The sequence below is a fragment of the Rhinatrema bivittatum genome, chromosome 2 (assembly GCF_901001135.1).
Source record: "Rhinatrema bivittatum chromosome 2, aRhiBiv1.1, whole genome shotgun sequence".
NCBI lineage: Eukaryota > Metazoa > Chordata > Amphibia > Gymnophiona > Rhinatrematidae > Rhinatrema > Rhinatrema bivittatum.
In genome coordinates, this window is record NC_042616.1 from 19,291,992 (window position 1) to 19,319,803 (window position 27,812).

The 27,812-nt window shown below is 46.2% G+C and overlaps 2 protein-coding genes across 7 annotated transcripts in view; both read right to left on the reverse strand.

Annotated features, from left to right (window-relative positions):
* Positions 1–27,812, reverse strand: part of LOC115083627 (zinc finger protein 585A-like) — a 738,796-nt gene that overhangs the window by 325,712 nt on the left and 385,272 nt on the right. The gene's annotated exons all lie outside the window — the stretch shown is intronic.
* The window catches only part of LOC115083634 (zinc finger protein 585A-like), a 121,754-nt gene continuing 106,968 nt past the window's right edge, over positions 13,027–27,812 (reverse strand). The window contains 2 exon segments of the mRNA XM_029587570.1: positions 13,027–14,005; positions 14,147–14,299. Coding sequence (XP_029443430.1) covers positions 13,047–14,005; positions 14,147–14,299 — 1,112 coding nt within the window. The 3' untranslated portion in view covers positions 13,027–13,046.

The following is a 27,812-nucleotide window of genomic DNA, read 5'->3' on the forward strand; positions in this document are numbered from 1 at the left end:
TCGCTGTACACATCTATCCAACCTCAGCAGCACTAACTCCAAGAAATGAAACAGCACCAGCCCTACCCATGGAAAGGCAGCAGCTCACCCCCAGTGCAATATCCTATTGAGGAAAAAATACAATACATAAGGCGGATACAAACCTCATCTCAGTCACAGACAGAGCTGCCTTCACCTAATACAGAATAAAAGAGCACAAATTACAAATGCAGAAACTAAAACTGGAATGGAAGCCCCAAGCCCACCTTCTGCATGCAGTGCAAAACTGGAGCCTAGAAACAGAAATATATTTCCTCCTCCACTGAGCAAAGTTCAAAGAGAGAAGAAATGCATATTCTCAAACCCGACATAGCACGGCCCTTGTACCCCGTCCCTCCCCTCCATGCCCCCATCACCCCTCACTTCTCCCAGCTACTCACTCATCCCTTCACCTGCTCCTATCCCTGTCCTACATTCCCAACACCCCCACCCCCACATCCTCTTCCCCGTGCTCCCTCTCTCCCCTAATCAGCTTTCTCCCCTTCCCTACCCAGAATCCCTCTGACCACCGCTTTCCTATCCCTTCCTGCTCAGCATCCCCCACTCCCCTCTCCCCCACACCTCCACCTCTCTCTCCACTTCCATCTCTCGTCCCTGCCCAGCAGCCCCAATCCTTCCCTCCTCCTTCTCTCCATACCCAGCAAGCCCAACCTCCTTTCCCCCACCCCTGACTCCCTATCTCCCAAGGCCTTCCTGCGCAGTACAATTCCCCCTCCTCCTGGCTCCCAGCCAGCAGAAAAGCCTTCAGTCCAATCCAGAGTCTCCCTCCCTCGTTATCAGCAGCAGATGAGGGCAAGAAGCACTTAGGAGAGGAAGATGAGGAGGCGGCAGCAGCAGATCTACAGAGCAGGCACCTTTCTCCCTTATGCTCCTTCTTTCATATCCAGACCCTATGGGGTGAAGAGAGCATCAGCAGCCTCACTGCCAGGCCAAGGAAGATAAAGTTGGTGTCCGGCCGGGCCCATATGAACAGGAGGTGGTGATATCGTGCTCTGATCTGGGTGCAGGCAGAGGGAACAACTTCCCACTGGCCAGGAAGAGAAAGAAGCAAGAGCAGCTTCCTGTCATAGTCAATAAAAGAGAAGTCAGCCAACTCCTGCCCAGACTGATGAGGAAAGATCAGTCCTCTGCTGGCTCTGCGGCTCACCTCCCGGGACTTCGGGACTCAGTAGTGTCGCTAAAGCCAGAAGAATGCCGGGCTGCATAGAGAGAGGAAGAACCAGGAAGAAAATGGAGGTGGTGATGCCCTTGTACAGGGCCTTGGTGAGGCCTCACCTGGAGTACTGGGTTCAGTTCTGGAGCCCAAATCTCAAGAGGGCCAGAAACAGGATGGAGGCGGTGCAGAGAAGGGCGACCAAAAGGGTGTGGGGGTCTCCATCAAATGACTTATGAGGAGAGGTTGAAGGACCTAAATCTGTATCCCTTGGAGGAGAGGAGGTGCAGGGGAGATAGGATAACGACTTTCAGATACCTGAAAGGTTTTAATGATGCACATTCAACAAACCTTCTCCATTGGAAAGAAAATCAGTAGAACTAGGGCTCATGAAATGAAACTCCAGGGACGACGACTCAGAACCAACGTCAGGAAATATTTCTTCAGGGAGAGGGTGGGGGATGCCTGGAATGCCCTCCTGGAGGAGGAGTTGAAGACAAAAAATGGTGAAATATTTCAAAGGGGCATGGGATAAACACTGTGGCTCCCTAAAGCCTGGAGGATGGAAATGAGAAAAGAGTGCATGAGGGTAACTTGCTGGTGTGGCGGTTACTACCCTAAACCAATAAGCCTGATACTTGTAATGTAATCCAACATTGCTCTCTGCTTCAACGGCAAGAGATAACGGGGAATTGGACTCAGACAGAACCCAGCAAGGGCCCTGACTAACGGTTTGGGAAACTAAGTATGGGAGTAATTTGTACGGCACAGCAATTGCCACCCCCTGCTGCTACCTTTATAGGGAGACCTGTAGGGTGGGGCTGGTGCTATAATGGGCTTGCTGGGCAGACTGGATGGACCATTTGGTTCTTTTCTGCCGTCATTTCTATGTAATTTGATTTACACTTATTTTTCCAGAGCCTTGGAATATATGCTTGGGAACAGAAGATAATTAAACTGATAAAATTAGCATATGCTGTTCTCTGCTTCTTGTTAAGCTGCTGGATGTACTGTTCTGTGTTAGTTCCTTAAAGCTGTTGCTTGCCATCAGTGCCTGCCCACGTGCTCCTCTGACATGAACAGGCTTCATCGGCGGCAGCAGCAGCCAATCACAGGAACAGCTGGGCTCAAGTCCCACCCACCAAGTCCAAAAAACCCACAATAATAAGGAAGCCGCAAACTGAAAAAAAAAAAAAATAAGGCAGGTTGGCTTCCCTGTTCAGAACCCTCAGAGCGAGTTCTCTGTCTCCAGGGCCAATCAGGAAACACAGTATTAACAGTGAGCTTTTTGGCCAATGGCACGGCAGGGTGTTCCAGTGTTACAGGTACCCAGGGCTGAAACATAGAAGTGATGGCAGAAGAAGACCAAACGGCCCCATCCAGTCTGCCCAGCAAGCTTTCAGACCTAATTGCCAAGGAGATAAAAAATGGTGACAAAACATTTTTCAGATACATCAGCGAAAAGAGAAAGGTCCAAAGTGGTATAGTGAAATTGAAAGGTGGTAATGATCAATGTGAAGAGAGAGACGAAGAAATGGCAGAAATATTAAACGAATACTTCAGCTCTGTGTTCACTAAAGAAGACCCTGGAGAAGGACCATCTCTAAACAACAAGAAACTGGAGGGAAGGGGAATAGATGAAAATCCTTTTACAGTAGAAAATGTGTGGGAAGAACTAAAGAACCTGAAAGTGGACAAAGCCATGGGGCCTGATGGGATTCATCCAAGGATATTGAGGGAGCTCAGAGATGTTCTGGCGGGTCCGCTGTGTGACCTGTTCAATAGATCCCTAGAAACGGGAGTGGTGCCGAGTGATTGGAGAAGAGCGGTGGTGGTCCCGCTTCACAAGAGTGGGAACAGGGAAGAGGCAGGCAACTACAGACCGGTTAGCCTCACTTCGGTGGTGGGAAAAGTAATGGAGTCACTGCTGAAAGAGAGAATAGTCAACTATCTACAGTCTGGAGAATTGATGGACCAGAGGCAGCATGGATTCACCAGGGGAAGATCCTGTCAGACAAATTTGATTGACTTTTTTGACTGGGTAACCAAGGAATTGGATCAAGGAAGAGCACTAGATGTCATCTACTTGGATTTCAGCAAAGCTTTTGATACGGTTCCGCACAGGAGACTGGTGAATAAAACGAGAAGCTTGGGAGTGAGTGCCGATGTGGTGACCTGGATTGCAAATTGGTTGACGGACAGAAAACAATGTGTGATGGTAAATGGAGCCTTCTCTGAAGAGAGAGCGGTTTTAAGTGGTGTGCCGCAAGGATCGGTGTTGGGACCGGTCCTGTTCAATATCTTTGTGAGCGACATTGCAGACGGGATAGAAGGTAAGGTTTGTCTTTTTGCGGATGACACTAAGATCTGCAACAGAGTGGACACGCCAGAAGGAGTGGAGAGAATGAGACGGGATCTAAGGAAACTGGAAGAGTGGTCGAAGATATGGCAGCTGAGATTCAATGCCAAGAAGTGCAAAGTCATGCATATGGGGAGTGGAAATCCGAATGAACTGTACTCGATGGGGGGGGAAAGGCTGATGAGCACGGAGCAGGAGAGGGACCTTGGGGTGATAGTGTCTAATGATGTGAAGACAGCGAAACAATGCGACAAGGCGATAGCAAAAGCCAGAAGAATGCTGGGCTGCATAGAGAGAGGAATATCAAGTAAGAAAAGGGAAGTGATTATTCCCTTGTACAGGTCCTTGGTGAGGCCTCACCTGGAGTACTGTGTTCAGTTCTGGAGACCGTATCTACAAAAAGACAAAGACAAGATGGAAGCGGTACAGAGAAGGGCGACCAGGAAGGTGGAGGATCTTCATAGGATGACGTACGAGGAGAGATTGAAGAATCTAAATATGTACACCCTGGAGGAGAGGAGGAGCAGAGGTGATATGATACAGACTTTCAGATACTTGAAAGGTTTTAATGATCCAAAAACAACGACAAACCTCTTCCGTAGGAAAATAATCAGCAGAACCAGGGGTCACGATTTGAGGCTCCAGGGAGGAAGATTCAGAACCAATGTCAGGAAGTATTTCTTCACGGAGAGGGTGGTGGATGCCTGGAATGCCCTTCCGGAGGAAGTGGTGAAGACCAGAACCGTGAAAGACTTCAAAGGGGCGTGGGATAAACACTGCGGATCCATAAAGTCAAGAGGCCACCAATGAAGAGTGGGTGACTTGCCAGAATGATGGCTATTGACACAATACCCTTACTAAATAAACATACACATGCTTACTGTGACTCCTACATCGCTCTAAGCTTCAACAGCAAGAGGTAATGGAAAAAAGGATTTGCACTCATAAAGAGGGGAGTAGCTGGCTTGTTACGGCGGTTACTACCCCAAACCAAATATGCCTGATACTTCACTTTCAATGCATATACAGCATAGCTCTCTGCTTCAATGACAGGGGAGAAGAATAACTGATACTTCACACATCCAGCAGAGCTCTCTGCTACAACGGCAAAGGAGAAGAAAAAGGGTTCGCACTCAAAACGCGGGGAGTAGCTGGCTTGTTACGGCGGTTACTACCCCAAACCAAATGTGCCTGATACTTCACTTTCCATGCATATCCAGCATGGTTCTCTCCTGCATCGGCATGGGAGAAAGACTGATACATCACGCATTTCCAGCATAGCTCTCTGCTTCAAGGGCAGGGGGAAAAAAAAAAAAAAACAAACCTGATGCTTCACGCATATCCTGCATAGCTTCAACGACAGGGGTGAAGAAAAAAAAGGATTCGCAATCACAAAGCGAGGAGTAGCTGGCTTGTTACGGTGGTTACTACCCCAACCAAATGTGCCTGATACTTCACTTTCAATGCATATCCAGCATGGCTCTCTGCTTCTACAGCAGGGGAGAAGAAAAAAAAAAAAAAAAACCAACAAGAGCTGTACAACATAGTCTAGGTAAAACAAATAAGCATGGGTGTAGCTTGCTTATCGTGGCGGTTACTGCCCCTACTACCCCTAACTAATCAAGCTAGATATTTCACTTGCATGCAGCTCCATCACTGCTCTCTACATTAATGGTGGGGGTGGAAGGGGAATAGAACAAGGAGCTAAGAGTAACAGATAAGAATGAGAGAAAAAATGTGTGAGGCTTGCTGGGCAGACTGGATGGGCCATTCGGTCTTCTTCTGCCGTCATTTCTATGTTTCTATGTTTCTAATTGTTTTCATACTTATCTGTTACTCTGACCGCTGAAGTCAGGGCCCTTATTGGTAACTTTTTGGTTCCAATTCCCTTCTACCCCCACCATTGATGTAGAGAGCAGTGCTGGAGCTGCATCTAAGTGAAGTATCTAGCTAATTGGTTTTGGGTAGTAACCTCCGTAATAAGCAAGCTACTCCATGCTTGTTTACCCTGCCTGTGCAATTCAGTCCTTGTTGGTTGTCTGAATACAAATCCTCTTTACTTCATTCCTTCCTGCCGTTGAAGCAGTGAACTGCGCTGGATATGTATTCCAAGTGAAGTATCAGGCTTAATTGATTCGGGGTAGTAACCGCTGAAATAAGCAAGATACTCCCCTGCTTTTTTGAGGATGCAAATCCTTTTTTCCACATTTCCTCTTGCCGTTGAAGCATAGAGCAATGTTGGAGTCGCATTAACTGTGTGTATGTTTATTGAATAAGGATATTAATCTCCAGGTAGTAGCTGTCATTCCCGCAAGCAAGCCACCCCCGAGCCTCTTCTCTTCATTCACGCCCTCTAGAGTTTATGGATCCACAGTGTTTATCCCACGCCCCTTTAAAATCCTTCACAGTTTTGGTCTTCAACACTTCCTCTCGAAGGGCGTTCCGGGCATCCACCTCCCTCTCCGTGAAGAAATACTTCCTGACATTGGTTCTGAGTCTTCCTCCCTGCAGTTTTAAATTGTGACCCCTGGTTCTGCTGATTTTTTTTGCAATGGAAAAGGTTTGTCTTTGTCTTTGGATCATTAAAACCTTTCAAGTATCTGAATCATATCACCCCTGCTCCTCCTTTCCTCCAGGGTGTACACATATTTAGATTCTTCAATCTCTCCTCGTAAGTCATTTGATGAAGACACTCCAACTTTTTGGTCGTCCTTCTCTGGACCGCCTCCATCCTGTCTTTGTCCCTTCGGAGATACGGTCTCCACTACCTGCAAGCCAGCACACAGGGAATGAGCTCTCTGGGGAAAACTGTCACAGGGCAAAAAAAATAAACTACAAATCATGCAAAACACTCATGTTGCCAAAATCGCTACTTAGCTGAATAACTTATCCAGCTAAGTAGCACCGCTCTGATCCACCCACTGCCCACCCACAGCTTTCTCAGCCATTGAACATAACTGGATATTCAGCAGCAGAGAGATAGAAGGATAAGTCCTACTTATCCAGCTTTCTGGCATCTGAATATCAACCTCCCTGATTCTTATAGCTTACTTGATGGAAATGGAGAAATTTTATTGTTCTTGCATTCGGCATTTTAATATCTTTATTAGGCCACTCTTCTATTCCAAAACTATATGACAGCATGTGAACTGAATTTGACTCCTGTGCAACTATTCTGGTGGCTTGCAAGGTCTTCCTTTCTACTGAAGTTTTTACCAGACTCAGTACATTAACTTGGTTTTCCTCCAGTATGAATTTTCTGATGTTACATGACATGTATCTTCTAACTAAAGCTTTTGCCACATCCAGTACATTTAAATAGTTTTTCTCCAGTATGGATTTTTTTTATGCAGAGACATGCCTTGTCACTGAAGCTTTTACCACATTCAATACATTTAAATGGTTTTTCTCCAGTATGCATTCTCTGATGCAATATTAAATGCACCTTCTGACTAAAGCTTTTACCACATTCAGTACATTTAAATAGTTTTTCTCCAGTATGGATTCTCTGATGTAATGTTAAATGCACCTTCTCAAGTATGGATTCTCTGATGTAATGTAAGAGATGCCTTCTGTCTGAAGCTTTTACCACATTCAGTACATTTAAATGGTTTTTCTCCAGTATGGATTTTCTGATGCAATATGAAATGCGCCTGCCAAGAAAAGCTTTTACCACATTCAGCACATTTAAATGGATTTTCTCCAGTATGGATTTTCTTTTTTTTGAATTTAGAACTTTTTATTGGCCACTTATCCACATCCTATACAAAATTCCACTAGCATAAGTAGACAGAATACTTATAAAAACAAACATGAAATGTGAAAATCAACAACATCATCAAGAACACGTTGCCATATAAGTTTTTGCCCCTGGATTCCCCTCCCCCCCACCCCCTCACTGAGGTGTAACACGGTTGTCCAACCCACAGTATGTAGAGATATCAATGCACAATTACAGACAGAAACAAGACTAGGGAAGGTAAGCTGAAGAGCTTCGCCAAAAATGAGGCCCCGTAACTCAGGACAAGGTGACAGAATAACTGAAATATCTCATGTTACCAACCGCCCATAGTAGTGCGCATCCAGCTATCATAGAGTCCCCATGTCCTGGAAAAATTATGTACCGTCTTATTCTTATAGGCAGTAATCCGCCCAAGGTTATGCAGGTTGCAAACCTCTGCCTGCACCATCAACAGAGTAGGCACCTTTGTGTCTTTCCACAATTGTGCGATAAGGCATCTAGTCGCTGTAACCACATACTTAATAAAGTAATTATGGAACTTATAAATGTCTTTGAGGTCTTCATTCAGCAACGCCTGGGACGGAGTCAGTCGGATTGTCCTATGTAATATAGTGGTAATCCAGGCAGAGATCAAGATCCACAAAGACCTAATCCTGGGACAAGTCCACCATAAATGGAAAAAAGTACCGTGTTCCCCACAGTTCTTCCAACACTGTCCAGACGAGCTCGGCCTCATGTGTTGTAGCTGGGCAGGTGTAATATACCAGCGAAAGAACAGTTTATATCCATTCTCAATATGTTTAGCGGAGATCAGGCCTTTGCGCAAGCCTTGAAACACCCGCAGCCAGTCCTCCCTGGTCCAGTCGCATTGTAGATCCGTTTGCCAAGCTCGGACGTGTGATGCAGAGGTGGAAAAACCACTACTCAACAGACCATATATGTTAGAAATATGTTTATCCACCTTATTTGCCTGTCGACACATGCTTTCAAAGGGGGACATGCCTTTTGTCAAATCATTGGCAACCTGATTACTATTGCAAAAGTGACGTACTTGTAAATATTTAAACAAATCTGTGGGTGCCAGCTGATGACGATCACACAGTGTCTGGAATGGGAAGAGCCCTCCAGGTGCCCACACATGAGCTAATTGCGTTATCCCACTAGAAATCCAATGGGAAAAAGCCAGAGGATGTCCAGCAGGCCTAAATGCCTTGTGGTAGAATAAGTGAGTGCTGTTGAAGAATTTTTGCATACCCACTAATTGTTTTCTCCAATACTCCCAAATCGACAGAGTGACTTCTACCGCTTCAGGTAATTGCCCGTGCAGGGGCCATGTAGCCCGCCTCTGCCACAGAAGCGCAGGGATAGGCATATCCCCTATGATTGCCTGCTCCAACTGTACCCAGGGCTTGCTAGGGTTAACTTTATGCCATTCTACAGCTGCTTTGAGCTGAGCAGCACCCTGATATCGAGCTAGATTGGGCATCCCCAATCCGCCCAGCACCCGGGGCAAATAGAGAGTTTGCTTCGCAATGCGAGCTCGCCTTCCTTTCCACAAATATTTATTCAGTCTGTTCTGCCATTTATCCAAAAGCTTAGCTGGGACCATAATAGGTAAGGTTTGCAGTAAATACAATATCCGAGGAAGGATATTCATTTAACCACCGCCAACCTCCCTAACCAAGATATATGGTACCGGTCCCACTCTTCGAGATCCTTGTATATTTTTGCCATTAAAGGCGGGTAATTAAGTTGGAACACGCTATCACTCACCCCCAAGTAAATCCCCAGATATTTCAATTTGTGCCTAGCCCATTTAAAAGGAAAACCCTGCTGTATCTGTACCGCCAGACCCTGGGTTAAGGACACGTCAAGCAATTCAGATTTGTCCCAGTTAATGGTGAACCCCGAGACTGCACTGAATGAGGAGAGTTCAGTGGAAACTTCCCGCAGCGATACAATAGGATCAGTTATGGTAAATAGTATGTCATCGGCGAATAATGAGAGCTTGGAGGAGAAGTCACCAACCTGCACCCCTGAGATTATGGGATTACTCCGAATTTTGTGGGCGAAGGGTTCCAAATAAAGCGCAAACAGTAAGGGGGAGAGGGGGCAGCCCTGCCTCGTCCCCCTCCGCACCGCGAAGGAGGAGGAGTACCCCCCATTAATTTTAAGACACGCTGTGGGTGCCTCATAGAGCTTGCGAATCCAGGTGATAAATCTGTCCCCCAACTGAAAGCGCTGCAAGGTCTGAAATAAGAAGGGCCAATGCACATAATCAAAGGCTTTCTCAGCATCTATAGCCAGGAGTGTCATGGGAGTTTGCTGAGATCTCGCCCACCCCATAGCGTCCACAGCCTTCTGGACATTATCTGACGCCATGCGTCCCGGAATGAAGCCCGACTGATCTTGATGGATTAAATCAGGTAGGAAAGTATTCAACCTGTGGGCCAGAATTTTTGCTAGTAACTTCATGTCCAAGTTTATTAAGGATATGGGACGGTAGGACCCACATAAAGTAGGGTCTCTCCCCGGCTTAGCCAGAAGAGTCACCCCCGCCAGATTCGCCTCTTTAGATAGAGAACCTTGGCCTTGCAATGAATTAAAGAACTTTACCAGCGGTGGGACTATCGTGGTTGCAAATTTCTTGTAAAAGATGGCTGTGAAGCCGTCCAAGCCAGGGGACTTACCCAGCTTCAGAGCCCGTATAGCCCACACAACCTCCGCCGCCGTGATATCCCGGGTTAGAAATTTTTGTGCATCTGGGGGTATCTGGGGAAGTTGTACAGCCGCCAGATAGCGATCGATCTCTCCAAGATTAATATTTGTATTACTAGCGTATAGATCTGAATAAAATCGCAGGAACCGTTGCCGAATATCAGTATTAGAGGTAATGATGTTCCCCTGTTCATCCTTCAGCTTGACTATATTAAGCACCGATTGTTGGGCCTTTAATTTCCGTGCCAAATATCTGCCAGCCCTATTCCCGCCCTCGTAAAAGGCCTGTTTGGCACGCTCCAAACCAAACGCTACTTGGGCCGCCTCTAGTTCCACCAATTGCATGCGTAATTTATCCATTTTTGTCAAAAGACAATTATTGCCGGTTGTGGAATGTAAAAGTTCCAGCTTTTGTAACTCCCCAATAATTTCTGTCTTGGCTCTCTGTCTCTGACGTTTCACTTGGGCACCCCTGGCAATGAGTCTACCCCTGACCACTGCTTTCAGGCAATCCCACAGCGTGGACGGAGCCATATCCGGGGTGCCATTAAGCTGCAGGTATTCCTGAATGTTCGAGTTTAAAAGGTCACAGTAGTCATCATCCGCCAGTAAGCTCTCGTTAAGCTTCCAGTATCGGATGCCCTTATCCATCGCAGAGAAAACCATCTGTAAAGATACTGGGCTGTGATCTGACCAAGTGGTAACCCCTATTGTCGGAGCACTAACATAATTAGAGCAGCTCTTTGCAACCAGTAAATAATCTATTCTAGAATATGTTTTATGAACCTTAGAAAAAAAGGTATAGCCCCTTCTATTGGGATGCCACACCCGCCAGGTATCAATTAAACTATACCGGCGAAGAAAGCTGTGAAAGCCCTGCCGATCCTTCTTCTGAGTATGTGTAGTCCCATGGGAGTTATCCAATCTAGGATTAGAGGTCAAATTAAAGTCGCCCCCGATTAGCAGGTGGCCCTCTGCACATTGATCAATAAGCTTAGATAATCGGTCGAGGTAGGCTCCTTGGGCACTATTGGGAGCGTAAACGCTTAACAAAGAATATTTTTCCCCTCCTATGGCAATAATTAGCATAAGGTATCTACCCTCAGGGTCAGAATAACAAGCCAGTTCTTCATACATTAGGTCCCTGTGAATTAATATTCCAACCCCTAGGTATTTGTGGGACAAAGGCCTGGCCGCCCAGTATTGCCTGGTGTAAGTCCTATTTTGAAGTAAACGTTCATACCTCTTTTTTAAATGTGTTTCTTGAACCATCCCAATCATGACCTTATGGTGGGCTAAGTCAGAAAATAAAGACTGCCTCTTAATTGGCGAGTTCAACCCCTTGACATTAAGGGACCAAATAGTCATATTTGCCATGATGTTTGATTAGAAAGACCGTGAAAGTATGCCCCAGCATCCCACTGTGCATTAGCTCCTTTCTTCCCTCTGGTCTGCAATTGTTGCTTAGCCCTCGTACAGAAAAATAAAACAAAAATACCATTGCCCACCTCAGTCCCCTCCCCCCCCTCCCCACCCCCCCGCTTTCCCAACCCTACCGCAGTATGTTCCTCTCTCGAGGACAATACTACGTGCATAATGGAGGAAACAGTCATGCCGACCTTTGCCTTCAACCCGACATCTTACAAAATCATATATAGTCATCAAACTAAGCACAACTAAGCACAAAAAGAAAAAACAACCTGCATCCGCTAGTCAAGTAAAGAAGCATTCAATAACATAGAAAACTGTGAGAACTAGAAATAGACACAGTCACCGCTCCATGCATCTGTCCCATAGAAGTTGTGAGACAAACACCCATAAAGTAAGCGGCATCCGCCTGTGCCGCGTCAACACTCCAACTCTGAAAAAATAAGATCAACTCCGGAGTAATTCCCCGGCTGTTAGAGTATCATCCGTGGGGTTCGTTTGCCGTTTGGCGGCGCAGCCTTCGGTCACCCCGGTTCACCCTCTGCCATCGTGGCGGGTCTTCCTTACGGGCCGGAGTCGATGAAGGGGCTGCTAATCCTGCGCAGTCTGAGTATCCCGCCGCCTTGAGGATTTGGGAGGCTTCCGCTAGTGTCCGCACCCTGTGCTGCTCTCCCTTAATAGCGAAGCTGATCCCGAACGGGAACAGCCAGCGATAACGGACACTTTCCTTTCGGAGAAGGCTGGTGACAGGTTGAAAGTCCCTTCGCTTCTTAATTGTAGAAGGGGCGAGATCAATAAAAACCATAATCTCGTGCCCTTCCCATTGCCACGAAGCCTGCCTTCTCGCTATGCTAGCGATTCTCTCCTTGAGGCCAAAGTCAAAATAGCAGGCTATAATATCTTTAGGTACATTCAGGGCCCGTGGACCCAACACTCGGTGCGCCCGGACTAATTTAATCTCTGTCTCTGAAACCGCGGCTTTATCCGCCTCACCAGCAGTAAGCAGCATCACGCTTATCTGTGCTACCACCGCTGCGCTATCGGCGTAATCAGGAAGCTCAGGAACCCCACGAAATCTAAGATTTTGGCGTCTAGACCTATTTTCAAGGTCTTCCACTTTATCTTGGAGATGGTCCATCTCATTTTGTAACGTGGTCAGTTGCTCCCGTGCCGTTTTCAACCCGTCACTGTTGGCTTCTGCTCGGGTCTCCACTTCAAAGAGGCGCCGCCCGTGTTCCGCGATATCCCCACGCAACTCTTCAATCGAGATCTTAATTTCCGCTGTATTGGCAGCTATATCTTTTTTCAGCTCTTCAAACCAGCCCCGCATTTCGGAATTAGTAGGTAAATCGATCGATCCTTGCGGCGACTCCGCCCGGCTTTCCCCCGGAGTCGTAGCTGCCTCGTGCGCATCCGCCATGTTGGGTTCTTGTGGCTCCCCTTCCAGCGCCAATTTGTAGTACGAATACTTCTTTAGATCACAGGTTTTTCGTCTGGTCGTCATCTGCTACTAATCCCGGCATAAAAAATGATAATTGACGCCTCGAATAGTCCTTTAGGAGGTTTGATGGACTTAGATACCATCAGGCATCGGAGGAGACTCGGGTTTAGGCTGCCATTAGTCTCGATGACGTCACTTCCGCCCCAGTATGGATTTTCTGATGCCGCATGAGAGATGACCGCCAAAAAAAACATTTACCACATTCAGTACATTTAAATGGTTTTTCTCCAGTATGGATTTTCTGATGCAATATGAAATGCCCCTTCCGAGAAAAGCTTTTACCACATTCAGCACATTTAAATGGTTTTTCTCCAGTATGGATTTTCTGGTGCTGTCCTAGATGGGCCTTGTCACTAAAGCTTTTACCACATTCAGTACATTTAAATGGTTTTTCTCCAGTATGGATTCTTTGATGCAATATAAGAGATGCCTTCTGTATGAAGCTTTTACCACATTCAGTACATTTAAATGGTTTTTCTCCAGTATGGATTTTCTGGTGCGATATGAAATGCACCTTCTGAGAAAAGCTTTTACCACATTCAGTACATTTAAATGGTTTTTCTCCAATATGGATTTTCTGATGCAATTTAAATTTGTCCTTACGACCGAAGCTTTTACCACATTCAGTACAGTTAAAGCGTTTTTCTCCAGTATGGATTTTCTGATGCAATTTAAAATTGTCCTTCCGACAGAAGCTTTTACCACATTCAGTACAGTTAAAGCGTTTTTCTCCAGTATGGATTTTCTGATGCAATTTAAAATTGTCCTTCCGACAGAAGCTTTTACCACATTCAGTACAGTTAAAGCGTTTTTCTCCAGTATGGATTTTCTGATGCTGTCCTAGATGGGCCTGGTCCCTAAAGCTTTTACCACATTCAGTACATTTAAATGGTTTTTCTCCAGTATGGATTTTCTGATGCAATTTAAAATTGTCCTTACGACTGAAGCATTTACCACATTCAGTACAGTTAAATGGTTTTTCTCCAGTATGGACTTTCTGATGCAATTTAAATTTGTCCTTCCGACAGAAGCTTTTACCACATTCAGTACAGTTAAATGGTTTTTCTATTAAAGATAACTCAGAACTGTAAGATTCCCCATCTTGAGGGCAAAGAGAGGGTCTCTTACCTGTGTGTGTACTTTGGTGTATTACTAAGGATTCTCTGCAAGAAAAGGTTTTCTTGCATTCAATACAAGTAAAAGTGCTCCCTTCAGTGTGGATTCGCTGGTGTAAGTTCAGGGTTAACTTCTGGTTGCATGGAAACGGTCTCTCTCCTGTGTGACTCCTCTGGTGCAACACAAAATGACATTTTCTATTAAAGTTTTTCCCACAGGTGTCACAGTGAAAGGATTTCTTCCCTTCCTCCTCTTTCTGCTGGAGGTCAGAAGTCATTTGATCACTGTTATTACTCTGGAAGGGATTCTCTCTTCTCAGGTGTCCCTGGTGCTCAGGGATGTCTGTGAACTCCCTGTCACTTCTCTCATCTGCAGTGACTCCATCGGGTGACTCTCCTGCAGAGTCTTGCTGCTTCTTCTCTAATTCCTGCTGTCTTTGGCTAATGTCTCCCCCCTCAGTCCTCTGGGCAAGATTCTCACAGACATTTCCTGATTGTCTTGGTGTAAGTGCTAATACTATAGGGTGTTCTTCTCGATTCTCCTCCCTCTTCTCTTTCTGTATCACCTCATTGTCTGCTGGATACAAAAAGAAGGAATTAATCATGTGTAAGTGACAATGGCATGGAAAGCTACCAATAACCTGAGATGAGATGTTTAGAAGGATCACATAATGAATGCATGGGATCTCTGATATTAAAGAATTCTGTGACTTAGCAGAAACTTTACGTGATGCCTATGAAAACCTCTCTATGATGTCTCTAGAGCAGAGCTTTCCAAAGTGTGTGTCGCGATACTTTAGTGTGTCGCCTGAGGTGTGCCGCGCAAGCCCGGTGCACGTGACACACCGGCAAGTGGGAGCCAATGCGGCCGCCGGTGGACCTCATCCCACTGGCGGCTGAGCAGTAAAGAATCGCTGCACTGTGTGCCGCAGACACACAGCAGGAAGATCGGCATGGCCGTGGTGGAGCTCACCTCACCACGGCCTGAAGAACAAGGTCACGTCGAAACGTGCAGATGCTCCGCCTCCTTCCTGCCCACGCGGCCCTGGAAGGAAAATGTTGCCGGAGCCGCACGGGCAAAAAGGGGGAGGATCATCAGCCGCATGCAGAAGAGGAGCAGCGTCGTTACAGCGTGTGAGAAGAGGAGGAGGTTCCCACCGCGGATCGGTCCAAAAAGATCAGGGCCGCCGCCCCCGCGATCGGCCCGAGAAGATCAGGGCCGCCGCCCCCGCGATCGGCCCGAGAAGATCAGGGCCGCTGCAGAGCCCGTCCTGCAGCGACCCGTGAAGAGGAGGCCCAGAAGTAAGAGAGAGGCTGAGGGCCCGTAGAGTGTGTGCATGAGATGAGTTGAGAGATTGGGTTGCGTCTATGAGGTGCGTTGAGAGATTCGGTGTGGGAGTGAGGACCTGAATGTTTGCAGAGACAGCATGTGAGAACCTGTATGTGTGTGCGAGAGACAGCATGTGACAGTGAGAGCCTGTGCTTGAGCAAGACAGCATGTGGGAGTGAGAGAGAGCCTGGGTGTGTGAGAGTCAGACAGCATTTGCAAGAGAGAGACTGTATGAATGATTGTATGAGAGAGAGCATGTGAGAGTGAGAGCCTGTGTGTGTGTGTGTGTGTGTGTGTGTGTGTGAGAGAGAGAGAAAGCATGTGAGAATGAGAACCTGACAATGTTTGAGGGAAGAAGACAGATGGAGAGAAAAGAAATAGAAAAAAAGACAATATGAAAGGAATTGGCAAAAAAATAAGAAAGAGGAGGTGGAACAAAAAAGCCTGTGACCAACCGATTAGAAAACTAAGTTCAGACAGCAAAGGTAAAAAAAAAGAAATAAATTACTTTTTACTGATTGGCACATGTAATCTTTGGTAATGTGCAAGAGTAGCACTTTCTCTATGCGGATCTCACAATGTACGAGATCAACATGGAGGAAGTGGAAACCCACGAGCCTGCACAGAGGAGGCAGCAGAATGGGCTTCAGTGCCAATAGCAGCAATCAGCGCCTCCCCAATAGCCATGCGGCATCAGTGACAGTGGCAGCAGAGGAATGAGAGAGGCTCTGAGGTTGCTGGCAAAAGAAAGAGAGGGGGTCTGCCTTTAGTGTGCATGTGTATGAATGGGAGTCTGCCTAGGGGTGTATGTGTGTGAATGCATGGGTGCCTGCCTGAGGGTGTGTCTGTGTATGAGAATGTATGGGTGTCTTCCTGGGGTTTGTATGTGTGAGAATAGGTTCCGGCCAGTGTGTAGTATATGTGTGTGTGTGAGAATGAATTGGTGCCTGCCTGGGGGTCTGTGTGTGTGAGAATGAATGTGTGCATGCCTGGGGGATGGTGAGGGAGTGGTGTGAAAATGAATGGGAGCCTGCCTGGGGGTCAGTTTCAGTGTGTGAGAATGACTGGAAGCTTGCCTGGGTGTGTGTGTTTGTGTGTATGTGAGGGAGCCAGAGAGAGTGTGTATGAGAAAATCCAGGGGAGTAAGAGTTTGTGTGGGGGGTGTGTGTGGAGGGGGAGAGAGCCTGAGAGTGTGTCAGTGTCTGTGAGAGCGAGAGGTTATGGTGGGTATAAGAGCATGAATGTGTATGTATGTGACAGTGTATGTGTGAGAGAGAATGGACATGTGAGTCTGTGTGAGAGAGGATAACCTCCTAATCCTGGACAATATCAGGGTGACTGGAAATCAAGAGCTCCCACGTATGGACAGCAGGGGCTTTTTAAAATCCTTATTAGTTTTAATTATTGGGTGTTATTTGATATATGTGCTGTTTTGAAATATTTTATTAGTGTTTGGGAAATTGTAAAAAATGTATATGATTTTAATTAATAGAAATTCTATTTATCAGTAGTTTTAAAATATTCTTTTATTAGTATGGTTTTACTATTATAACTGATGCTTTATGTTTCTTGATTTTATTTGTTTTATGAGGAATGGTGGTTTTATTTTTCCATTGTTAATACACAGAGTCTGGCTTCTTGGGGTTTCCATTTCAGATTTTGTCTAATTTGTGCTCCTTTATTTTGTATTTTGTATTTGGTGAGGGTCTGTCTCTGCTCTGTGTGTGTGACCATTATGAGAGATTCTGCTAGCATAGGGATCTATAGCAATCTGGTTTGTTTTGTTTCCTCAGTAGGTGGTGTATTGGTATTCTAGGACCCAGTGTAATATTTACCCTTGCTTTTTCACAGGTAGGGTTATTGTTGTTTGAGTCCTTGGTGTTATTACTGTTATGTTACAATGGGATTGCAGTCTAGATTTTGAGTGTCTTTTTTACGAGGTTTTATTTTAGTTCACAATGTGCCTGGCAGTGGAAGGTGTTTGTGCTGCTGTTACTGTGAGGTGACACCAGCATTTGAAAATATCTTTCAGTATGATGAGCTGTAAGGGAAACATTCAAGCTCCATTGTTTGGGGGAATTTCAGTGGATACACAGAGTTACAGAACTGGAGGTGCAGGATTTATATTGACATTCTGTCCCTTCCTATAAATTCCAGACTTCACTCTCATAGCCATATATAATTAGTTGAATGAGGCTATCAATAATTTTATAGTGTGAAACTGGCCAGCTTTTTAAAATTACGCAGAAGACCCTTTGGACTTTATTAACACCAAATATTCAAAAGCTGTGTTCATCCCATCAAGCTCATATATCTCATTAAAGAGGTAAATTGAATAACACAATAACTTTGTTTTATTATTGTTATTCATAAATTATAACAATAACATTAATCTTGGAATATTATATATATATTTTTTTTTTATTTAAACAATTTTTATTGGATGATTTAGCAAATACAAATTAGTAAATACAACCATACTAGCAATCATCAGAGCTATAGAAAACCCACAACCCCCCTCCCACCCTGACAACAGGAATTGAGAAAACAAATGAAGAGATGAGTGGCAAAAATACATAACAGTGTTATTTGCTGTGAAAGGTGACTGAAGTACACAGCTTGAAGTGGATCATTCGACCGATGCTCGTCGGGGAATCCCAAGCCCGGAAGAGGAAACCGGGGAAGGAGAAGATCAGATTAACAAGCGGCCTCAGCACTCAGATCAGGGGCAGTGTCCCCCTGGGCTTGATCCCGGAGCCATATACAATACGGTTCCCAGGTTGCCGTAAAAGGTTTCACACGGTTATGATGTACGGCCGTGAGGCGCTCCAGTTGATAAACATTATGGAGTCTGTGGAGAATTCGTGCAAGACTGGGGACGCTACTTGCTTTCCATTGTGAGGCTATTTCAAGCCTAGTGACAATAAAGACTTGTTGTATGAACCTTTGTTGTAGCTTATTGACTGATGTCACTGGCAAGGTTATCAGAGCATGCCATGGTTTGATGTCCAGAGAGTCCCGAAGGATATGAGATAACCACTCAAAAACCGCAGTCCACAGGCCTCTAATTTTCCCACATTGCCACCATACATGATAATAATCTCCTATCTGTCCGCATTGCCGCCAGCAGGTGTCTGGTATGAGAGGGTTGTAGCGATGAAGGCGCTGAGGGGTATAATGCCAACGATATAATAGTTTGTAACAGTTTTCCTGCAGGGTAGCAGAGATAGAACATTTGCGGTTCATCAGAAAAATAAGAGTCCAGTCATCCTCATCTAATACGTGATCAAAGTCAGACACCCAAGCCCTCTGTTGGCAAAAGTGGCCCGAGGCTCTCCCTGCCAATAAAGCGTAGATTTTGGAAATGAGACCCCGTAACTTATGTACATTAAGACAATAGTGTTCAAACAATGTGACATTAAGTCGCATAGTACCCTGTCTGACAGCCCTTTTAATAGAATGATAGATTTTAGCATACAATAGGAAGTCCACGTCTCTAAAATGATAGTGAGCGCAAAGAGCCTCCTTTGTCATGATAGAGCCCTGGACAATAACGTGTTCTATATAGTGAATGCCAGCGGCTAGCCATGGCTGAGACTCTGCAGCAGTGGAGGTACAAGGAAAAAGAGCGTTAGCAAAAAGATGAGTGAGAGGAGTATAAGGCTCCTTCCCAACCAACAGAACTTTCCACCGCTGCCAAAGGTAAAGTGTGGTACCCAAAGCAAAGGGCATGTAAGGGCCCAGAGCCCAGGAGGTCTTAGGCTGCCACGGAAGTGCAGAGAGTGGGAAATCCCCTATTGCAGCCTGTTCCAGTGAGACCCACAGTGGGAGGTTATGAGGAGAATGAAATACCAGCAGGGCCCGAAGCTGGGCCGCGCAGTAGTACCATTGTAGATTCGGGACTCCCAGGCCCCCTCTATCTTTAGCAAGATATAAAGTATTGCGTGAAACCCGAGGAGGTCGTTTGCGCCATATGAACCCAAAAATCTTCTGTTGCCACAAGCGAAGAATAGCTGGTGAGAGCAGAATTGGGATGGTGGTAAAAAAATATAAAAAGCGGGGGAGAATATTCATTTTCACAATAGCAATCCTCCCAAGCCAGGAATAGGTATGTCGGGACCATTTGTGAAGGTCTGCGGTAATGGAATGTAAAAGGGGCGTATAGTTCAGGGCAAACAACTGACTAACAGTAGGACCGATACGAACTCCCAAGTATTTCAACGCCGTTTTGGCCCATTTAAAAGGTAAGCTGAGTTGTAAGGATGCTACCTCTTGGGGGGGAAGGTTGACATTCAAGATTTCGGACTTGTCAAATTAACTTTGAGCCCCGAGACAGCCCCAAACGCTTTCAATTCAGACATTACCCCTTGCAGAGAGTGAATCGGATCAGTTAGGGTGAGCATAATGTCATCGGCGAATAGGGAGATTTTAAAGTGGTGATGTCCAATAGAAACCCCCGCCACAGAGGGAGACGACCTTATGCGAGTAGTGAATGGTTCTAAAAACAGGGCAAACAACAAGGGGGATAAGGGGCAGCCCTGGCGGGTTCCTCGACCAATGGAAAAGGGTGGACCATAACTACCATTAATTTTAACTCTGGCCATAGGGTGATCATAGAGTTTCCGCACCCAAGTAATAAAAAAAAACACCAAACCCCATATGTTCCAGTGTGCGAAAGAGAAAGGACCAGTGAACCAGGTCAAATGCTTTCTCCGCATCTAAAGACAATAAAACAGTTGGGATATGATCGTGTTGAACGAGGTCAATGATGTCCACGATCCTACGGACGTTATCCGCAGCCAAACGGCCTGGGACAAAGCCTACCTGATCCGGATGGACAAGGTTAACAAGTACGCTATTCAATCTCTCTGCAAGGACTCTAGCCAAAATCTTGAGGTCCACATTAATCAAGGAAATGGGCCTATACGACCCACAGGAAGTCGGGTCCCTACCGGGTTTTGCTATAACTGAGATCCCAGCCGTGTTGGCAGTAGCAGGAATGGTACCAAGGTCCCTAAGGGCATTAAACATATCAGTAAGGGGTTGCACCAGAGCCATCGTAAACTGCCGGTAATATTCCCCCGGGAAACCGTCCAACCCTGGAGCCGTTCCCGGTTTCAAGTTCTTAATAGCAAATGTGACTTCAGCCACGGTGATAGGAGCGTCTAGCAAAAGCTGTTGGTCCTCCGTAAGGGCCGGTAAGGAGACAGAGGCTAAATAGCAGTCAATATCCACGTCCCGAATGGACGCCTCAGGAGAGTATAACTGGGTGTAAAAATCAGAAAAGCAGGTGCGAATACTCTCTGAAGAGGTTTCCAGGACACCCTGGGGAGTGCAAATTTTTGCAACTAAGGTCTGCGCTTGTTGTGCCTTTAAACTCTGCGCCAACAAGCGACCCGCCTTGTTACCCCCCTCAAAGTATTTTTGTTTGGTCAGGTTCAGCTGGTGACTCACATAAGCATCATCTATAGAGCGTAACAGGTCTTTAGCACGTAAAAGGCGAGAATAAAGTGCAGGCGACCCGGTGGCAGCGTGCTGTTGCGACAGCTGGGTAATGTCAGACACCAATGCCGATCGCTTGCCCTCTCGTTCCTTATTGCAGTAAGCTGCCCGAGATAGCAAAAGCCCTCGGACCACGGCCTTGGAGCATTCCCAAAGTGTGGCAGCAGACATGCCATCCGTGTTATTGACCCTAAAATATTCTTGTATGCTGGAGTCGAGCTGTTTGGTGAAGGCAATATCCCTCAACAAACTGCTATTTAGACGCCAAGCACGTAGGCCACCAACAGTGTCGAAGAAGGCCACTGTTGCCCAAACAGGCGCGTGATCGGACCACGTGATGCCATCGATGCCCACTGCCCGAACAAGATTTTGAATATGGGCCCCAATAAAAAGGTAATCAATACGGGAATAAGATTTGTGAGGCGCAGAAAAAAAGGTATAGGACCTCGAGGTCGGGTACCTATCCCGCCAAACATCTACTAAGTGCCAGCGCGTCAGGAATGCGCGCCACGCTTTACGTAGCCCAGAGAAGGCATTAGTAGGCTGAGCGGAATTGTCAACCTTAGGGTCCATAGATAAATTAAAATCGCCCCCCAATATAATGTCTCCAGCTGCCTGACCAAGCAGTAACTGGTCTATCTCTTTCAGAAAGGATGCTTGGTTGACATTGGGGAAATAAACATTAACCAGGGTCAGGATACGGCCGCCCACTCTCAGTTTAAGTAGTAAATACCGGCCCTGTGGGTCCAGAACCTTATGCACCAAGTCATGGACTAAGGTGTGAGAAACAAGAATCCCCACCCCTGTGTAGCGGGAATTCTTGGTGCTGGCTGCCCAATAAGTGCTGGGGTAAGAGGGGAAAACTAGCAAGTGTTCAAAACGCTTACGGATGTGCGTTTCCTGAACAAAGGCTAGAGCCGCCTGTTGCACCTGCAATTCTTTCCTGAGAAGTACCGTTTTTCGGGGAGTATTTAACCCCTTTACATTTAGGGAGATAATTTTAGTAGCCATAGGAGAGGAGAGGGGTTAGATAAACATAAGGCCATTCCCAGAGCTCTCCAGGCCCCGGGCTCCCACCCAAACATCGGTGTAGACAGTCCCCCCACATATACAGTAAACGCCACACAGAGATCACAATGCAAAAGTAAGACACCCTGTTGTCATCCCCAAATAATGGAAGGCATGCCACCATCCCCAGTGGAAAGCAGACCTTCAGGGGGCTGCAACTGTACCCGGCACACAGGGAACTCCCCGTGCCGAGGCCGTCCCCCCCTCTGAAGCAAAAAGATAGCAGAACAATATGAAAACACCAAAAATGCAAACAGAAACAACATTCGTCATAACTCAATAGGGCAGAAAAGTTATCCACCCAATCGCCTGTGATTAATGCAGATACCCCAGGTGAAAAGGGTGCCTTGAAAAACCAACTCCAAAGCCACCTCCATGGTAGGTAGACTGGTAAGAAAGACCAATTATGAGGTCGACTGTTCAACCCTGATCAGACATGGACCCTCCAGCAGCTCCCGAGTGGCGACGGAGGCGGCGTCCGCCCTTTCCAGCTCGCTGCCAGCGAGGCATGGCATCCGGTTTGGAGCGGGCCGCGGCCGGCTTTGGTATCTGAAACGGAACTGGTAGCTGAGCCTGCTTAAAAGCCTCTGCTGCTTCCGTCAGTGTCTTGACACGATATGTCACGCCTTGAATTTGAAATTGTAGTCCAAATGGAAAAGTCCATCTGTAGCGTGTCCCACCCGATCGCAGAGCCGCCGTGACTTCACGCAGGTCATAGCGGCGTTTAAGGGTCACTGGAGCCAAATCTTGAAAGATTGTGATGGAGTGAGACTTCCATTGAATATCTCGTTGCTGTCTGGCTGCTTCATAAACCTGGGATTTCTGCAGAAAACTGTGGAAACAGATGATAATGTCCCGAGATCTCTGCTCACCTCGTTGTCCCAGTACCCGGTGGGCGCGTTCTAGCCGGATGGTAGAGGCCTCTGCAGAGTTGTTATCCTGATCCGGGGAGGCCATTTGTAAGATAAAAATACAGATTTGTTGGGCAACGCTATGTGCATCCACATAGTCCGGACTGTCTGGCACTCCTCTAATACCGAGATTACATCTCCTGTTCCTGTTTTCTAGGTCTTCCAGCTTGTCAGAGAGGGCAGACAAATCTGTATCAAATTTCTGCTGTTGATCCGCCATTTTGTTTAAGACCCTCCCCATGGCCATCCACCCTCCCCTCCACATCATCCACGCGGCGACCAAGTGCAGCTAAGTCCTCCTTAATGTCAGCCATGGAGGACATCAGGTCTTGTTTGTGCTGCTTCATGTCGGCACGGAGCTCCATGAACCACCCCCTCATCTCCTCTTTAGTGACAGCTGCTCCCGTGGTAATCTGAGCCTGTGGGGGGAGGGGTCCGATCGCGGTCTCAGGGCTCTCGGCAGCGTCAAAATCCAGGCTGGTCGGAGTGATGCCCCCAGGCCCCTCCTCGACATGTGCCTTACCGTAGGCAAAATGTTTTAGGTCTGCTGTCTTTTTTTTCGCCGTCATGAGTGCAGGCACGGCAGAGGGAGGCACAGCAGTGCAAACCGGGGCAGGAAAGCGACGAAATCAGCTGCTTGTGAGGAGTTTTCAGCACGGAGGGAACGGAGCTCAGCACTCACACGTCTGGTCCCATCGGCCGCGGAACAGCGCCCCCGGAATATTATATATTTTTAATATAAATGAAAGGTTTTCACAAGATAGGTTGTGTTGTGAAACATTTTATTATGTATATATTTAAGGAAACATACGTAAATTGTCGAAATACATTTTGTTCGTTTAACCTTTAACCTCTGGTTTGCTAGTAGACTGAATTACTGTGTCCCGAAATTATGTTTGTCTAAAAAGTGTGTCACCAACATGAAAAGTTTGGAAAGCTCTGCTCTAGAGAAATATTCAGAGAACTTAAGAAAATCAGTGGGTTCTCTTTACCATACTGTGTAGGATACAGAAATAAAGCTGATGCAATACAGGAACTTTGGAGATCATACAAGTCCCTCCTTTAGGATTCCTGTAGGTCTGGTTCCTCTGGGCTTATCTACTATTTATTTAATAACATTTATAATCTGCTTATAGCGGATCTGCCAAACTAAATATTATAATAACAAATTAAAATAATAATCATGGACCATTAAACTTCAGAGATCTAAAAACAAGAGTTAAAATTTAAAATTTAATCCACTGCTGGAGCAGCAACCAAAGTAATTCACGCAGCAGCAGTCACATGATCCCAAGGAAAGCTTCTTAAAACTAAACGGGCCCTGAAGTTTGGAGCGTTTGCAAGGCTCGCAGGCTAGAGTGAGGCAGACCAATACATAATCTGCTGTACATCCAGATTGACTCTCCCAGCTCTCACAGAGGATTCAGAAACCCAGGAATAAATGGGTTACAGTGGGCTCTGGTAGAACAAGACCTGTAACTCTGAGACACCCAATTTCCCCAACTTTGCAGCATATAAAGAAGACCCTGGAGAAGGACCATCTCTACACAACAAGAAACTGGAGGGAAGTGGAATAGATGAAAATCCTTTTACAGTAGAAAATGTGTGGGAAGAGCTAAAGAACCTGAAAGTGGACAAAGCCATGGGGCCTGATGGGATTCATCCAAGGATATTGAGGGAGCTCAGAGATGTTCTGGCGGGTCCGCTGTGTGACCTGTTCAATAGATCTCTAGAAACGGGAGTGGTGCCGAGAGACTGGAGAAGAGCGGTGGTGGTCCCGCTTCACAAGAGTGGGAACAGGGAGGAGGCTGGCAACTACAGGCCGGTTAGCCTCACTTCGGTGGTGGGAAAAGTAATGGAGTCTCTGCTGAAAGAGAGAATAGTGAACTATCTACAGTCCGGAGAATTGATGGACCAGAGGCAACATGGATTCACCAGGGGAAGATCCTGTCAGACAAATCTGATTTACTTTTTTGACTGGGTAACCAAGGAATTGGACCAAGGAAGAGCGCTCGATGTCATATACTTGGATTTCAGCAAAGCTTTTGATACGGTTCCGCACAGGAGACTGGTGAATAAAACAAGAAGCTTGGGAGTGAGTGACAAGGTGGTGACCTGGATTGCAAATTGGTTGACGGACAGAAGACAATGTGTGACGGTAAACGGAACCTTCTCTGAAGAGAGAGCGGTTTTAAGTGGTGTACCGCAAGGATCGGTGTTGGGACCGGTCCTGTTCAATATCTTTGTGAGCGACATTGCGGACGGGATAGAAGGTAAGGTTTGTCTTTTTGCGGATGACACTAAGATCTGCAACAGAGTGGACACGCCGGAAGGAGTGGAGAGAATGAGACGGGATCTAAGGAAACTGGAAGAGTGGTCGAAGATATGGCAGCTGAGATTCAATGCCAAGAAGTGCAAAGTCATGCATATGGGGAGCGGAAATCCAAATGAACTGTATTCGATGGGGGGGGAAAGGCTGACGTGCACGGAGCAGGAGAGGGACCTTGGGGTGATAGTGTCTAATGATATGAAGTCTGCGAAACAATGCGACAAGGCGATAGCAAAAGCCAAAAGAATGCTGGGCTGCATAGAGAGAGGAATATCGAGTAAGAAAAGGGAAGTGATTATTCCCTTGTACAGGTCCTTGGTGAGGCCTCACCTGGAGTACTGTGTTCAGTTCTGGAGACCGTATCTACAAAAAGACAAAGACAAGATGGAAGCGGTACAGAGAAGGGCGACCAGGAAGGTGGAGGATCTTCATCGCATGACGTACGAGGAGAGATTGAAGAATCTAAATATGTACACCCTGGAGGAAAGGAGGAGCAGAGGTGATATGATACAGACTTTCAGATACTTGAAAGGTTTTAATGATCCAAAGGCAACGACAAACCTTTACCATAAGAAAAAAATCAGCAGAACCAGGGGTCACGATTTGAAGCTCCAGGGAGGAAGATTCAGAACCAATGTCAGGAAGTATTTCTTCACGGAGAGGGTGGTGGATGCCTGGAATGCCCTTCCGGAGGAAGTGGTGAAGACCAGAACTGTGAAGGACTTCAAAGGGGCATGGGATAAACACTGTGGATCCATAAAGTCAAGAGGCCGCCAATGAAGAGTGGGTGACTCGCCAGAATGATGGCTACTGCCTGGAGACAATACCCTTATTCAATAAACATACACATGGTTACTGTGACTCCAACATCACTCTAAGCTTCAACAGCAAGAGGAAATGTGGAAAAAAGGATTTGCACTCACAAAGACGGGAGTAGCTGGCTTGTTATGGCGGTTACTACCCCAAACCAAATATCCAAATTACTACCTCCACCTTCCTCTATTCCTCTATTCCTGATGCCTTTCAACTAGCTTGATCACTCCATTCTTATACTTCACTTCAATGCAGCATAGTTCTCTGCTTCAACAGCAGGGGAAAAGAAAAACTGTTACTTCACACATCCAGCAGAGCTCTCTGCTTAAACGGCAGGAGAGAAGAAAAAAGGATTCACACTCACAAAGCGGGGAGTAGCTGGCTTGTTACGGCGGTTACTACCCCAAACCAAATGTGCCTGATACTTCACCTTCAATGCATATCCAGCATAGCTCTCTGCTTCAACGGCAGGGGAGAAGAAAAAAACTGATACCTCACGCATATCCAGCATAGCTCCCTGCTTCAACGGCAGGGGAGAAGATAAACAACCAATAAGGGCTGTATAACATAATCTGGGTAAAAACAAATAAGCATGGGTGTAGCTTGCTTATTGCGGCGGTTACTACCCCTACTACCTCTAACTACTCAAGCTAGATATTTCACTTGGATGCAGCTCCATCACCGCTCTCTACATTAATGGTGGGGGTGGAAGGGAATTAGAACCAAGAGCTAAGAGAAACAGATAAGTATGAGAGAAGAAATGAGGGAAGCTTGCTGGGCAGACTGGATGGGCCATTTGGTCTTCTTCTGCCGTCATTTCTATGTTTCTATGTTTCTATATTGTATATCCAGCCCCATTACTCCCCCACAGAAGTCAGACATCCAGTATTCAAAAACCCAGGAAGGTGAAATTACTACTCAGCTGATAATTTTCTTTCCTCTAGGATAGGCAAGCCAGTGCACATAAGTGGGTTATGCACGCCTACCAGCAGATGGAGACAGAAACCAACTGACTCGCTGATGTCACCCTCATATAGCCCTGTACTGACATCAGTGTGCCAGTATTCTGCAAAAGTCAATTGTGGCAACTAATTAACACTAGAACTGTAAGTCCGGAGTTATGAGGAGAGATTGAAGAATCTAAATATGTACACCCTGGAGGAAAGGAGGAGCAGAGGTGATATGATACAGACTTTCAGATACTTGAAAGGTTTTAATGATCCAAAGACAACGACATACCTTTTCCGTAGGAAAAAAATCAGCAGAACCAGGGGTCACAATTTGAAGCTACAGGGAGGAAGATTCAGAACCAATGTCAGGAAGTATTTCTTCACGGAGAGGGTGGTAGATGCCTGGAATGCCCTTCCGGAGGAAGTAGTGAAGACCAGAACTGTGAAGGACTTCAAAGGGGCATGGGATAAACACTGTGGATCCATAAAGTCAAGAGGCCGTCAATGAAGAGTGGATGGCTCGCCAAAATGATGGCTACTGCCTGGAAATAATACCCTTATTCAATAAACATACACATGGTTACTGTGACTCCAACATCGCTCTAAGTTTCAACAGCAAGAGGAAATGTGGAAAAAAGGATTTGCACTCACAAAGCGGGGAGTAGCTGGCTTGTTACGGCGGTTACTACCCCAAACCAAATAAGCCTGATACTTCACTTTCAATGCATATCCAGCATAGCTCTCTGCTTCAACGGCAGGGGAGAAGAAAAACTGATACTTCATGCATACTTCGGCTGAAAGGGGATATGATAGAGGTCTTTAAGATCATGTGAGGTCTTGAACGAGTAGATGTG